The sequence below is a fragment of the Leptonotus elevatus genome, chromosome 6, assembly GCF_054856555.1.
Source record: "Leptonotus elevatus isolate MCC_2025b chromosome 6, RoL_Lele_1.0, whole genome shotgun sequence".
NCBI classification, from domain to species: Eukaryota; Metazoa; Chordata; class Actinopteri; order Syngnathiformes; family Syngnathidae; genus Leptonotus; species Leptonotus elevatus.
Window position 1 is genome coordinate 22521007 of NC_141244.1, and position 15535 is coordinate 22536541.

The window sequence follows — 15535 nt, forward strand, 5'->3', positions numbered from 1 at the left end:
AACGGAATATTCTGTGGGCCTTACAAAATCTGTCAAAATCCAGTAAAACCGCAGGGAGCAAAGGGGGTTGCTTCAGTGAAAATGGCTGGGAGTGAATGAGTTAAAAAAAAATAGAATTTCAATTTCCCCAATTTTTTTATTTACATTTATTTTTAATCTATTTTAAAAGATTTTTATATGTGATTTTTATTTATATAAAAAAAAAAAAAAGTTTTTGTTGTTTCAGTTTTAGCCATAATAATAATCCCTCACATAACGTTTTCATTGTAGACACGCCTCAAAAGTTGCTAAAACTTCAGAGATCAGTTCACCGTCGCACAGGACCTCAGTTCAATGCACATTTTTTTGTGGGAATTATGATTAAGCATTTAGATCAAACCAAAGTTGACTAGAAAAAATATGCATTCATGATGTGACGTGCACATAAAAAAGAAAAAAAAATCGTCATGTGTTCATTCATCACGGCTGTCAAGTGGCGGTCAGCAATGGACGCGGGCAGAGATGCCATCAAATGACAGACATCTTACGTGCACACACAACTACGTTACATTAAGTATGTGCGCCTTCCTTCAATGTCACCACCAGGTCTTTCTCAAAGGCGTTTCCCCTTTAATTTGCATTACCAATCATACAGCATGTAAGGTAGAGTAACGACATACCCGCACACTATCTATGGACTGCTAATACAAGAGTGAGCATTATCATGAAGAATGTCTGGGAACGTTCAACTGAAATGTGCCCGTTGCAAAGCGTAAGCATCGTGTAACAGATGCCGCGGCGAGGTAAGGCGAGCGTTTTGGTGTGGCGGCTGATGCTAATTGATACAGATGCTTGGATTCGCACTCATCACGCCACCCCGTTGCCAGCGGATACCGCCATCCAATTATCAATGGCGGGGGCAACGGGCGTCTTGTTAGCGCTAATGCCGTCTGGCACCATGGAAGCGGGGTTAGCGCGTCGATGAGTCAGCGCGGCGTTAGCGACGGCGAGCTGCTTGCTATTCAGGACACACGTACGGCAGTTCCGGCGGACGGATGGAAAGGAAGCAGTCCGCCGCGGCGGCAGCGGGATTAAGAAGATCGAGAATGAGAAATGTCACCGTGTCCATCAGTCAAGATTGCGATCTATACATACAGTCCAAAAGTGTTGGAAGAGTACGGAAGAGGATTATAGGGCCAGTGAAGACAGAGAAAAAATGATTGTCGGGATAATGACTTTATTCTCAGAATTCTGACTTTAAAGTGAGAACTCTGACTTTATTCTCAGAATTCTGACTTCCCCTCCACAATTCATAGCTGTACGTCACAAAGTCAGAATTCCGAGATTTAAATAAAAATTCTGACTTTAAAGTGAGAACTCTGACTTTATTCTCAGAATTCTGACTTTAAAGTGAGAACTCTGACTTTATTCTCAGAATTCTGACTTCTCCTCCACAATTCATAGCTGTACGTCACAAAGTCAGAATTCCGAGATTTAAATCAAAATTCTGACTTTAAAGTCAGAATTCTGAGTTTATTCTCAGAATTCTGACTTTCTGACTCCACCCCCCAAAATTTATAACTCTACGTCACAAAGTCAGATTTCTCCCTTTAAAGACAGAATTCTGAGATTAAAGTGAGAATTCACACTTTAAAGACAGCGTTCTCACTTTAAAGTAAGAATTCCGACTTTCATTTCAGAATTCTAAAATGATAATTTTCACTTTAAATCAGAATTCTCACTTTTAAATCAGAATTCTAAGAATAAATCGAGAATTCTGACCTTAAAGTCAGAGAGTCTGAGAATAAAGTGAGAATCCTGCCCACCCTTTTCCCCACTTCACTGACCGTAATCCTCTCCCGTACAAGAGTGAGGCTAATTCCTATTTTGTGAAATGCAACTGCTTCCGATTAAGTAACTTCAGTAAAAGACTTAAGATATGCTTCAATCACAGTCATTGATTTCAAGCCTCTTTGTGTTTTAATGAGTGGTGACACGATGCAGCGAGATACAGCGAGTGATTAGACAAGCGCTTTCCAGTCAAGCCTTTTTACATTGCGTCATACTCTTTATCTCCTCTCGCACTTTTGACCCGCGGCTTCATCCGCGTCCCGTAAACATAAGCGGAGGTCGAACTGGCCCCCCCCGACCGGCGGCCTTTACGACAGATCGATACGCGATCAAACGCCGAAGAGCGCCTCGCACACATTAACTAAATCAAAAGGCTAATGCTGAATGCAAAACACCCCGGACTTGATTAGCGCTGGCGTTCCAGACTCGGCGCACACCTCAATCTAATCGTCTAATTTGGCGCCCCCGGGGAAAGCGCGGCGAGCGTGTCAGGATGGCTGATATGACAGCGTCTCAGATGAGATTACGCGGCGTTATCGAACGCTCGCATCGTCCCCCGCTATCCGTAAGCCTGCCGCGCATCGATCAAACACTCCACGGTCGGCGTGCTTCCGATGCTTTGTCGAGCCGCAAAATCTTCACAGTAGGTAAAAGCCGGAAGATCTGATTGGGCTGAAAAGACTACAAGACGGCAGGAAGCTTTCAGAGGAGCGTTCAACTTTTGCCAAAATGGGCCTAAGATGTCAGATTCAAAAAGACTTCCCGGGTCTTTTCAGGTATGTGCTCGGGACAAATGCAGACGTTGCCAAGAAGGCTTAACAAATGTAAATTTCCACCAGGGATGAATGCGTCGACAAATATTGGTGAATTTCACGGTTAGTCATCAAACTTTGTTGCCAAACGGCGCCCGCGCGCGCAATGACTCGGTGCCGGCCATCTGTCTGCTGTACGGGGTCCAAACTTGGTGGCGATTGGACAAAGTCTCTCAGATCATGTTTGCCTGTCAAGGACCCCTCGAAATGACCAAAATCAACACTAAAATGGTCGTTTCAAAGCAAAACTGAAGACTGATGATTGGGTTTTTTTCAGGCTTGGTTTCTTGAGACTTTTTTTGTGGGTCCGTCCGTCGGTGATAGACACGCCTGCCGAATTTCACGTTGCGAAGTGGAAATGACTTATGCGATTTATTTATTTATTTATTTATTTATTTTTCTTTTTTAAAGAGCTCAGTATTGTTCATTCGGAAATGTCATCATCATTGCTCTTTTCTTTTATTTTATTTTATTTATTTATTTATTTTTTTGTGTGTGTGTGTGGGTGAGTATGTGTATGTGCGTGCGTGCCGACTTATGCAGCCGATTTATGTGTGTTGCAGGTTTTTCTACAGACCAAGCTCCGGAGCCCCTAAGGTGACATGACATGGTTTGGGGGGGGGGGGGGGGGGGGATTAGCATTGCCTCCCCAAAAATTTAGCATTGGGAGATACTGCAAAAGTTGTTTTTCCGAGGGGACGCAATTTTTTTTTTTAAACCGAGCTGATGTACTTCCGGGTCAACTTCGGTGCGACCAAAAGCGACGAGGATGTTGTGTCTTCAGCAGCAGGAAAGTGTCATTGAATTTTATTTTCAAAAAGGTTCCGCCGTAGATATCTATGCTATTGTGCCGCCGCCTCTCACCCGTTGCATTTGAGGCTACGGTATCCAAACTGACCCGGAAGTACATAAACGCGCAGAGATAAATAAATACATTTTTAAAAAAAAAAGGCGTCCACTCGCAAAAACAAAAAACAAAACCGCGTTATATCGCATTTATTGCAAGGGAACGCAAACGTTTTTGCGAGGGAACGCATTCTTTGCAAGAGAACAAAAATCTTTGCGAGGGAATCTTTTTTTTTTTTTTTCGAGGGCATGCAAAGAACGCGAGGGAACGCAAATAAAACTCAAATTTTGGTCCTAATTTTGGCGCCTGCAAAATTTGGTGAAAATTGTGATTTCACTTCCACTAACACACAGTGACAAAAACCAATTCCTTTATCATTTTCGTGTCGTCCAATTTTGTACCATTGGAACAAAATCTGTAGGATGAGTTTGTCTTTGAAGGACCCCCAGAAACGGCTGAAACAACCTTATGGGCCTCTTGATGCTTTCCTGTGGGTCGACTCAAGGTTCAAACCATTCTTTACATTTGATCGTGTTTCTTCCACCAATATTGCCGCCTCAATTTTGAGGAGGCAAACCGTCTACTTTATCCAATTTACTCTGAACATGGAAAGCTGTCGCCCAGATCCCCAATTCGCCTTCATTTTCACACCCAATTACATGAACAATCCACAATATTTCGTATTACGGCCTTGAGGAATGTCAGTTAGCCTCCTAAGAAACACTTGTCCGCACTGCTCAACATCACATGGACCCAATTCCGCTCCGGCGACCGCTCTTGGTTTGATTGCGGCGTCACCCTCCTTCCTTTCCAGGCCGCTTGGGGGCAGTTGGGATCACTCGTGACCTACCTTAACCCCCCCCGCCCCCCCGCCCTCGCTTCTGAAGTGTGGCCCAGACTGCTGAGCAAAGTGCGAAAGTTCCCGCAAGCCTAGCAGGACAAAAGGAATTCATTTCACGCAGCTTCGCCCTGTAATTCTGCCACTGCCTTTTTCCCGCTTCCCCCTTTTTCCCGCGGCGGGCGCCCGACTTGGAAACGCTATGCCGGCAAACACGTTAAGGCGGGGGCAATAAAGGGAAGGCGATTGAGACACGGCGAGGCCGCTGAGGTCAGGCGGCCAAGTCTTTGCTTCAGGAATCAAACACTTTTGTGCACGGCGGGCGCGCGGCGAGCGGCTCGACGGCGGCGAAGGGAAGACAGAGCAGATTGATGGAAACGCAAGCGGATTTTTCTTTTGGAATGGAAATACTTCGTAACTGAATATTGCTTTGACGCTGACGGTCTGACAACAACCTCAACGACTTCCTAATCATATTGACCATGACACATTTGCTTTAAACCAAAATGGCTGACTTCCTGTGAATTTCCTGGCACGGCCTGTTGAGATTTTTTCCCCCCCAGACGAAGCCTACCAAATTTCTCAATGCTATTGCGTAGAAGTGGATTTGGGGGCTGAATTAAGAGTGCAAAACAATCCTCCCAAACGTATATTTTCATGGCTGCAATTTATACAACGAGACGACACTTGACGGACACAAGAAATGAAACGAACATGGACGTTGCCACGGCAGCAGGTGTATAAGAAATGGCCATCTTAGCGTCTTCTTAGAGTAACCTCAAAATGAACTCGCCTGCAAACTTTGCCGCCATCTCCCTCCCACACACAATTAGGAAAACATTCCCCCCCCCCCCCCCCCCCCCAATTTTGCAGCGCCAGTGTGTCTAGTGCAATATTTCAAATGTGTTCGCAATCACACAAACTCAAGGACAAGATTGCTTTTGAAGCACCACTGGGAAATGGTATGGCAAAATGGCGGCCTTCCCGTGTCTATTCGGGCACGGCTTCTCGCCTGACAAATGTCTTGTTGCTATGCAGAACCGACTTATGTCCATATACCGTACCGACCTACCTACCAAATTTTACCGACCATATCCTATCGCAACTTCTCTCCAATTTGATCGTATCATGGAACATGTTGGAACGCGCTGATTTTGATGACTCATTTTCAAAGTACCATTTTTTTAAACCGTCCGTCTGGATCAGTAAATGTTAGCAAAAAATGACTCGAACCAAAAACGCCGGCATCCAAGACGATTAAAACGCGATGAATCGAAAGACGTACAGATGTGACCGGGGTGCACTGACGCAACTCCAAATAAAGTTGAGTTTATTAATAGTCGGCTAAACCCGCCGCGGGCTTAAGAGGCTTGGCAGGAAATGTTGGCGATTAAAGCTAGCAAACAGGGATTACCACGACGTGTCTCAGGTCGCCGTGACGTCACCTCTATGACGAACCGTTCCCACGCGAGACCACGTCAGCGCAGACAGATCAGTGATCAGATTACGCAAACGTGGCATTTGAGGCCATCAGGCGGACAACATCAAGTGGTTCGAGTCCAATTGACCCTCATCAGCCTGCCATGGAAGTTTTACAGTAAAATGGAGCCCCCCCCCCCCCCCCCCGGTAATCCAGCAGCTTCGTCATACATTCAGCAACCAGATTTTCATCATCTTGGCTATAATCCCTTGGCAGAGGCTTGATGACGGGTCTGCGTCCCCCTGAGGGGGACTTGCTCTAATCCCTGAAAGAAAGAGGACAAATTTGGTGGCGGCGATAACGACAGGCGCATTTGTATTCTTTTTAGTCTGTGTTTTGCTTTTACGTTGCCAGTTCTTCCAATTAAAGGCGTTGCCGATCAATTTGACGTCCAAAATGTTTGACAAGGACGGCCGCTAACAGAACAATGTCAGCTTTTATTAAACCGATCCGGTCGCATCGTATCCTTTCCTACCACATAACATCCTATCCCAGGGCTAGGCCCTACTTTGGGTCCTCAAGACCCGCAGTCCTGTGCGTTTTAGAAGTCCCTCCTCCGACACAGGTGATTCAAATGATCAGCTCATCAGCAAGCTCAGGATAAGTCTGATAATGATCCTCACCTGTTGGAGGGGGGGGGGGGGCATGAAAAACACGAAGGACTGCGGCTCTTGAGGACCAGGGTCGCCTACTCTTGTCCTATCCCATCGTACTCTGTCCTGTCCAATTGTATTCAATATCGTATCTTGTTTCCTGCCATATTCTATCCTATCACATCATACCTTGTTGTAATGCATCACTTCCGATCCTACTGTACTTTGCCCTGTTGCCTTTTAGCCTAGCATCCCCGTTACCGTACTATATCCTGTCCTTATCATATCGAACCCATACCCTGCCCTATAGTAGCATCGTACTATATATGCTACGTCCTATCAAATTGTTGCCTATTGCATCGTCTCCTATCACAATGTACCGATCGTATCGTATCTTAATCGGCGAATACATTTCTCTTGCGGCTGCGTGACACGAATGGCCCGCAAGCCAGACTGGACACCCTCTGGTGTAAATCATTGCTCAGTATGTGTTCGTCATTATTCCAATCATCATGCAAAGTTTAATATTATACTATAAAAAAAAATGCCGAGCCAGCATTTCCCGCCAGACAACTTGACAACTTAACTGGGCAATTTTAAGAAGAGGGTATGGATGAGCTCTCTGTGGAATGCGCGTGCACAATATAGCTATTTGTCACCTAAATGCAGGTTGCTATGGAGACAGATGATCCCTTGCACACAATGGCGGGGGAGCCCGGGGGATATAAAAATGGATGGCCCGGAGACGGAGAGCGGGCATATGGTAACGAGCCTTTCGCTCTGCCAGTAATGCGACAGGCTGCCGTGATCGGCGCCATTTGTGAGGCGTTCCCTTTCAAGCTGCCGGCGAGAGACGGTCGCCACACCCTCACCGTTGTCTCCAGCCGCCTTCATGGCGGTCCTCTTAAAGAGCGGGAGCCAGGACCGTTCAGAGGTAATTGCCAGTGAGGTGAAGGTGGGCGGTGGAGGGGGGGGGGGGGGGGGGGGGGGTTGAGCGAAGGCGAAGGTGGCGGAGATGGCTGAGGTGATTACTGGGGAAAGTGGTTGTCAGTTGAATGCTTTTAGCAGGAATATTTGTCATAAAAAATGACGACCAGGACATTGCGCTTTTGAGACAAGACTTTGTAGGTTCTGAAACCAACTTAAGATCAAGACTTTGAAGATAAATCAATATGCATCACTATTTATAAATAACTCTTTTCAAATGATCTTTTCAAAGTTCTTAGGAAGTCACACTGTCCCATCACTGATGAGCTAGTTTTAGAACAAGGCTGCGGGCTACTCATGCGGTCCTTGGGGGCGACCCACCATGTTGGCGAACCCTGCCTTAAATCTTGCACTGCTATTAACTCTTTAAAATATTTACACTATTTTACCTTTCACTTCAACCACCTGGAAGAGGCCAGAGAAGACTAAATAATAAATACTGTCAAGTGCGTGTGTGTTGGGGGGGGGGGGGGGGGGGGTCCATCATATGGACCATCGATCTGTGCTCAGTCACGATCCCAGGCCATCTCCTTGCCCACTACAGTGCACTTCATCATCTAAGAGCAGCTATCAGCCGCTTTGTGAAGAGCCCTTGGGATTCTCCAATAAACGTTCGCTTTTAAACGGTCACCGGGCACGCTACTGGGGGGGGGGGGGGGGGGGGGGGGGGTGGAGGGGTTACTCGTGCAGTTTCTCGTTTTGCATTCAAGGAGATGCCTCAGCAAAACGATGCCCCGCTGCTCTTTAATAATCCAATGAGAATCTCTCCGTGTATTGAAGAAGGTCTCAGCAGCATGCGGCCCCCGAACCCACTCATCAGATAAACATTTTGCACAGTAAATGTGGCAGATTCTTTTTTTCTTCTTTCCTCCCCACAATCGCAAACATTTGCCCTGCCGTCTCCTTGGCCCGGGTTCATGTGTTATTCGACAGGATGACGTCGTACCCGCAGCAGGTCTTGAATCAGCAGCTTGCCCTTGGCCTAAAATAACCGTAACCGTACCTCTGACCCGAATTAGGAGGGATCCTAACATCAAACAACCCAAACCCCCCCCCCCCCCCCAAACCCCCACCCCCCCGTGGGAAAACGCAAGTCAGACTACACACCTCCAGGCCCCCGGCGAGGACTCGGATGAGCCCGAAAATAGTGCCCATGGTCGGATACAGAAAGTCGACGGAAACCGCCCTGGCCGGACTTCCATAAATTGGTACTTGGAATTCAGAATCCAACTTTTGAGAATTTTTGATTCTAAGTTCCGTTCTCACGTGAACCACACGGGGAAGCGGAATTTGAATTACGGTGCGGGTGAAATCCACATTTATCCGGATGGGCAAACCCTAGCCCTAAATCCAACCCCTAAGCCCTAACCTTAACCGAGGCAGAAAGGCTGAGACCAGACCCTCTTCCAGATTCAAACCAACGACCTTCTTAAGAGTGCATCAGCAAAAACATCTTCCCCTTTACTGTCTGGGAGAAATTCTCAAGCTATTTATTCTCAGAACAGGCCACTTTTGTAGTGTAATGGATAACAATGTGGGGAAGTTTGGTCTTGGCGAGGCAAAGTGTACTCTTATTTTTTTTCTCCCGGTGTGAAAGAAGAAGCGCCGAGTTAGATAAGGTGTAATGAGCTTAGATATAGAAGGTGGTGGAAGCCTGGAAAAAGCAGCGGAAAAATCGGAGCTAGCTCAAACTGTTTGCCACCAAAACAAGTCTCCATTGGGATAGTGTCCAATGTGATTTATTACCCATAACAAATTGAAAATGAAACTCCTGGTTTGTGTTTCAACAAAGGTAGCCTATATTCCTGCAAGCTTCACCATCTCCTGTCAAAAAGACTCTCTTTTAGACGGGTATGATAACCCTCATCTTACAAACATTTTCAAAAAGCTGTTTTTGGTTTTTCAATGTTTAGACGGGTATGATAACCCTCATCTTACAAACTGAAACATTTTAAAAAAAGCTGTTTTTGGTTTTTCAATGTTTAGACGGGTATGATAACCCTCATCTTACAAACTGAAACATTTTCAAAAAGCTGTTTTGGGTTTTTCAATGTTTAGACGGGTATGATAACCCTCATCTTACAAACTGAAACATTTTCAAAAAGCTGTTTTTGGTTTTTCAATGTTTAGACGGGTATGATAACCCTCATCTTACAAACTGAAACATTTTCAAAAAGCTGTTTTTGTTTTTTCAATGTTTAGACGGGTATGATAACCCTCATCTTACAAACTGAAACATTTTCAAAAAGCTGTTTTTGGTTTTTCAATGTTTAGACGGGTATGATAACCCTCATCTTACAAACTGAAACATTTTCAAAAAGCTGTTTTTGTTTTTTCAATGTTTAGACGGGTATGATAACCCTCATCTTACAAACTGAAACATTTTCAAAAAGCTGTTTTTGTTTTTTCAATGTTTAGACGGGTATGATAACCCTCATCTTACAAACTGAAACATTTTCAAAAAGCTGTTTTTGTTTTTTCAATGTTTAGACGGGTATAACCCTCAAACTTACAAACTGAAACATTTTCAAAAAGCTGTTTTTGTTTTTTCAATGTTTAGATGGGTATGATAACCCTCATCTTACAAACTGAAACATTTTCAAAAAGCTGTTTTTGTTTTTTCAATGTTTAGACGGGTATGATAACCCTCATCTTACAAACTGAAACATTTTCAAAAAGCTGTTTTTGGTTTTTCAATGTTTAGACGGGTATGATAACCCTTATCTTACAAACTGAAACATTTTCAAAAAGCTGTTTTTGGTTTTTCAATGTTTAGACGGGTATGATAACCCTCATCTTACAAACTGAAACATTTTCAAAAAGCTGTTTTTGTTTTTTCAATGTTTAGACGGGTATGATAACCCTCATCTTACAAACTGAAACATTTTCAAAAAGCTGTTTTTGGTTTTTCAATGTTTAGACGGGTATGATAACCCTTATCTTACAAACTGAAACATTTTCAAAAAGCTGTTTTTGGTTTTTCAATGTTTAGACGGGTATGATAACCTGATCCGATAAGCACCGATCTGCTTTTAGACCCGATGCATTTGGGGCGTTTAGATGGGTATGGTAACTAACCATTGCTTAGTTTGATAACGGGAACTTTTAAGAACAGGTATGGATATGATATGCTTTTAATGTAAATGCATATTCCAATGAAAAAATGTGTTTGTGAAGTGAGCGCCGTTACACGAGGTAATGAGCTCATAAAGTGACGGAGGCTGCAAAAAAGAAGCCTAAAATCAGAGCCAGCTCATATTGAAAAAACGAGGCTACAGTGGGATATTGTCCAGCCCAACCCCCCCCCCCCCCCCCCCCCATAACAAAAGGAAAGAGAAACTCCTGGTTTGCATTTGAACAAGGTCTGTTTCCACTTTTTGTCTACATTAAAACCAATGTTCAATGTTTAGTCGGTATGACAACCTGCCTCTGCCTTTGTCAGTCGAAAGGTGGTAAGCTCCGCTTTCAGACCCGTTTCAGAAAAAGATTCATTCTTCAGTGTTTGGACAGCTATGGTAACCTCTGTCTTTTAACCCATTTCAACTTCTGAAAATTTGAGAAAAAAAAAGACGAGTTACTCAGTGCATAGTTTAATAAACTAAACAATGAGTAATGAGTAAACAAAAGAAAGCTAGAAGGCTTCTCATAAGAAATTAAAAAAAGAAACTCCTGGTTTGCTTTTTTGAGCACGCTGCAATAGTAAAGCGGGAATTTGTTTTCTGGGCCAGTTACTGTGAGGAGTTCCGGTATCTTAAAGTATCCTGTCAACCTCTATTTGCCATGCAAGGTCGTCGGCTCTCCGGTCCACGAGCGGTGTTGTTGTTGTAGCTTAGCAAGGGGGGAAAAAAAAAACAATAAATCCCGGCTTTAGCGAACGGTTGACTTGAGGGATTAATTGTCAAGATGTTTCCCAGGCTGGTAACCGAGAAAAGTGCAGCAAAGGCACCCGAGAGCAACGGACTGTCCCGCTTTTGCTAATGTTCCCCCAAACTGCTTTTGTGTGCAAACAGCACTTTACGCGAACGGGGCGCCGGTGCCGGATGCTAAACAAACACGGGCGGAAGGCGCGTAGGCAGTTTCACAATCGAGTCGGACACACCGACAAGCGCAAATCCAAACTGATCGGATCCCTGGAACGCTCCCGAGCTGCTTCGCGCCAAGAAAATGTTTTTAATTAACTTGAAACGAGAGATTTTGGGGGCGGGGCTACGTACTTCAAGCTAATATTCGGCTGCAGACCCAAGAATTCAATAAATGTACACCTGAAAATGTATAATTTCTTCTAATATTCATAAAAATAAAAAAATTCTGTTTATAATCCAACCGATAGACAGCAGATCCATCAGAAGCAGATTAAAACATCACCTCTTTAGCAAAAGTTATTCATGCGGAATGAAAGTGAAATATAAAGAAATGAAGGTCAGAGCTCAATACGGATGCGCTTAGAAGAGAAACGCTAACACCCGTTGCTACATTTTCAGTGTTTACAAGCGTACACGATAACCTCCGCTTGCGAATGTCTCCCAGTGTTGGCCAAGGTAGTGAATGCGCGATTTCGTCGGGGTTCGTTCAAGATTCACAAACGTTCGCCTAGAGTTCGACGTTTTTTTTTAGTGCCACAAGAAAATGTTATACATGAAAACCATTCAAACAGTTTAGAGAAGATTGGAGAAGGTTTAGGAAACGTGCGCGCACGCTGACGTGAAATTAACAGTGTGACAAATTATTTTCAAAATAAAGTGTATTTCAGACGATTATGCTAACCATTTTATAAACAGTTTGCAGTGTTTTGACGGAGATTATAACGTCCCCTTTTAGACTTACTTAGATACATTTTTCAGTGAGAAGACGTATCAATCAAAAAAGACGCTTTTCATTGGTATTTCAAGTATATCATATCATATCATCTTCCACTTTTAAACCTTGAAAAGAATGCGTTACTCATCATTTTTGATGTGTTTTCAAAAGGATGAGTGTTTTAAGTTTTGCTTTTAAATCTTTTGAAAAGTTACATTTTGGTAACCCCCGCTTTGGCTTTTTGATGCATTAAAAAAAAAAAAAGCAAATTATCAAAAGTTGGTGTTGTTGAATGTCAGAAAGATTGTTGTCATACAACTGAGTGGCTTTGTAAATAATCCTAATTGAAAACGTCACATGTAAACAAACTACTTAAACGGGCAAGTAGTAAAACAGAAAAAAAAGCCAGAATAAGTTGTGCATACTTTTTTTTTTTTTTGTTCTTTCGTAATTTTGCTGTCCCAAAAATTTAGCACCCGGGGCCACCGAGCCGACACCCAACGCCCCACCGCTAACCTAACCCCTCGTTTCCTCTTCCGAGATGCCCCGAGCACAAATGAATATTTAATACGCTACAAAGATAAAGTGTCTTCAAAATAGTCACCGTACTGTATTCTTTCTTTCTTCCGCGCGAGGATAACCAGATCGAGCCCGCGGCGGTACGACAGAAAGCAGCGCCGAGATGAAGTCGTGCGAGAAGAAGACAAGGTTGAGGTTCGACGGGCTGCGGCGAACATCTCGTCTTCCGCTCTTTCCTTTTCAGGCGCGGATGTTGCCGCCGTCTTTTATCTGTGTATCGACAGCCTTCAGACTGCAGCGTGCGGAATCCAATCATCCCGCGTTCGTGTTCACTCTTGAGGATTACGTTTAAGAACACAGCAGCCAATTTCATACCTGGCTTGTCGCAACACACGCACGCACGCACGCGCGCGCGTTATTGTGACATTTACTCGGCAGAATGATGCCCTTTCCCGGATCTGTCACTCGCTTCTCAGAGGCTCAACAAGATGCAGGAAAGTGCCAGGCAAAGTCCACGTTGTTTTGATGGTGGCTGGATGGCGTTATTAAAGCTTCATCAACGAAGGCAATTAGCAGCAAGGAGACGAGGAGTCAAACCTTTAACCCCCCCAGCAAGCGTTAGTTTGCATACCTTCAAACTAAGACATCCAGTGGTCAATTCAATTCACGACGAAATAAACAAAGCAACAACGTAAGCGCTCTGTTAGGCTAATTTAGCTGCTTTTTAAATCTGCTAGCCTCATTTGTTGGTCTTAGAAATTTGAATAATACGTTCTATGCAGCCAAACTAGTCCAAATATGGTATTCTGGTTGATATTGTGTTAGAGGAATATGAGTTAAGCAGTAAAATCCAGCCGTTTTTATCCATCTCAAGGGGCGGCCATTTTGCCGCTTGCCGTCGACTGAAGATAACGTCACAGTTGCTCGGGCGACGGCCAATCACAGCTCGCCTGTTTTCTGAAGCTGAGCTGTGATTGGTTGTTACCTGAGAGCTGAGCGACTGTGATGTCATTTTTCACTCGCCAGCAAGTGACAAAATGGCCGCCCCCTGAGATGGATAAAAATGGCTGCATATTCCACAGATGTAATATCGATCAGAATGTCAATGTTTAGACGAGTGAGGTCACATATAACGTATTACTGTCAAGAAGTGTTGAAGGTTGACTTCCACTGGATGGTTCCGATGTACAAAAACAAATGGTTACATTTGATCTTTATAGCAGAGGTGTCCAAACTATAGCTCAGGGGTCCTTTGCGGCCAATTGTCCATTTTTCTAGCGGCCCGGGGCATACACTGAAATTTTATTTTTACACGATCCGCAGTGCTATTAAAAAAAAAAGGGGGGGGGGGGTTATTATATGTGTAGCTGTTTAAAAGTGTTGAGATGGATGTGATAGGCTTGCCTTTGAAACCATTTTAGAAAAATACGCTTTTGTTCGTATTTTTGACGGGTTGGTTAATCACCTTTTCAAAACGTTGCTTTTTTGTTGAACATCCGCTGAGGCCTTTTTTTTTAGTGTTTAATTGTTTTTTTTTTAATGTCTCGACAGGTACGGTCATTTCCATCTTTTTACCTTTTTTTTCAAAATGATGCATTTTCAGAGTTTAGACAGGTTTGATCATCTCCATATGTTTAGACCTTGAAATGTCATCACGTTGAAGTTGTGTGATCGTGCACTGCGCCGCCCCAAACATATCACACCCGTTTATTCGTCCAAGTTAAATGCTCTCTATCGTCATAATCCGAGGAAAATGACAAAGGAGACTCCAGGTATTAAGGGTTTTACTACCAGCTGATCTGCCGTTTATTACAGGGGATTTGGACAGCGATTTGGCCCACGAGTTCGTTTTTGGCAGACAGTTCAACTTCCACTATTAACCCAACTAAATACCATCAAAATATTTAATCTTTGTACTTTAACTTTTGTACAAAAGCAATTTTTCTCCTGACATTAATTCCAGCTCGCCGTAAAAAATACACTTTTATTTCATTAAAACCCTAAGGGAAGGATTTACTTTATTCCTCCTGATCATATTCATTAAGGCATGTTTTGGACATTTAAGGCCAGAAAAATAATGAAATATTTCAATTTAAAGTACACTTTTAATTATTGCAACATTTTAGCCTATGATATATTCAATTAAAAAGGCTGTGTTTGTTTTTTGTTTTAATGGAATTATGAATATAAAAATCGAATTTTTTTTATAAAATTTTTTAGGCCACATTTGATAGGCATTCGGATATTAATTTGACATTTTTCAGGTTTGATTTAGAAGAAATGTGTCTCACTTTTTTTTTTGTATAAATCCAATTAAATTCTCATGAGATCGGTGCATTTTTATTTTGTATTCAACAGCTACAAAAACGGGGGAAATGCATTTCTAAACTTTGTAAGAGCTACAAAAAAACAAACAAAAAAATATTTTTTAAATTAAAAAAATAGGGCTTTATATCCTTTAAAAAAATACTTTTTACTCATACAAAAATACAAAAGCTACTAGAGTCAGTGTCAATTTTGACTATTATTATTATTATTATATTATTTTGATCATTATTCTCAGTCAGTCCCAAATTGGAATTACTTGAACACAAGCTACTTTTTGGGAATGAGGACCAATCTTTGTGACTGAAAACATTGGGAGAAAGATCATTCCGCCTTTAGAAAGTAAAAAAAATAAAAATAAATAAAAAAAGTAAAGACTTACCAAACATGTTGCCAATATGCCCGTTTTTAGTTAAAGGTCTCAGCTCATTCTTGCCCCAGGCATATTGCTTGTAGTTGTCCCAGGCAAACTTCATCATCTGCAAAACAAAGCCGCACACGCGCACA

At 43.0% G+C, this 15535-nt stretch overlaps 1 protein-coding gene across 2 annotated transcripts in view; it reads right to left on the reverse strand.

Moving 5' to 3' along the window:
• The window catches only part of LOC147172764 (mannosyl-oligosaccharide 1,2-alpha-mannosidase IA), a 135941-nt gene that overhangs the window by 42498 nt on the left and 77908 nt on the right, over window positions 1–15535 (reverse strand). For both annotated transcript variants that reach the window (XM_086077734.1, XM_086077735.1), the window contains one exon: window positions 15411–15507. In XM_086077734.1, the coding sequence (XP_085933860.1) occupies window positions 15411–15507 (97 nt within the window). The remainder of the gene's footprint in view (window positions 1–15410; window positions 15508–15535) is intronic.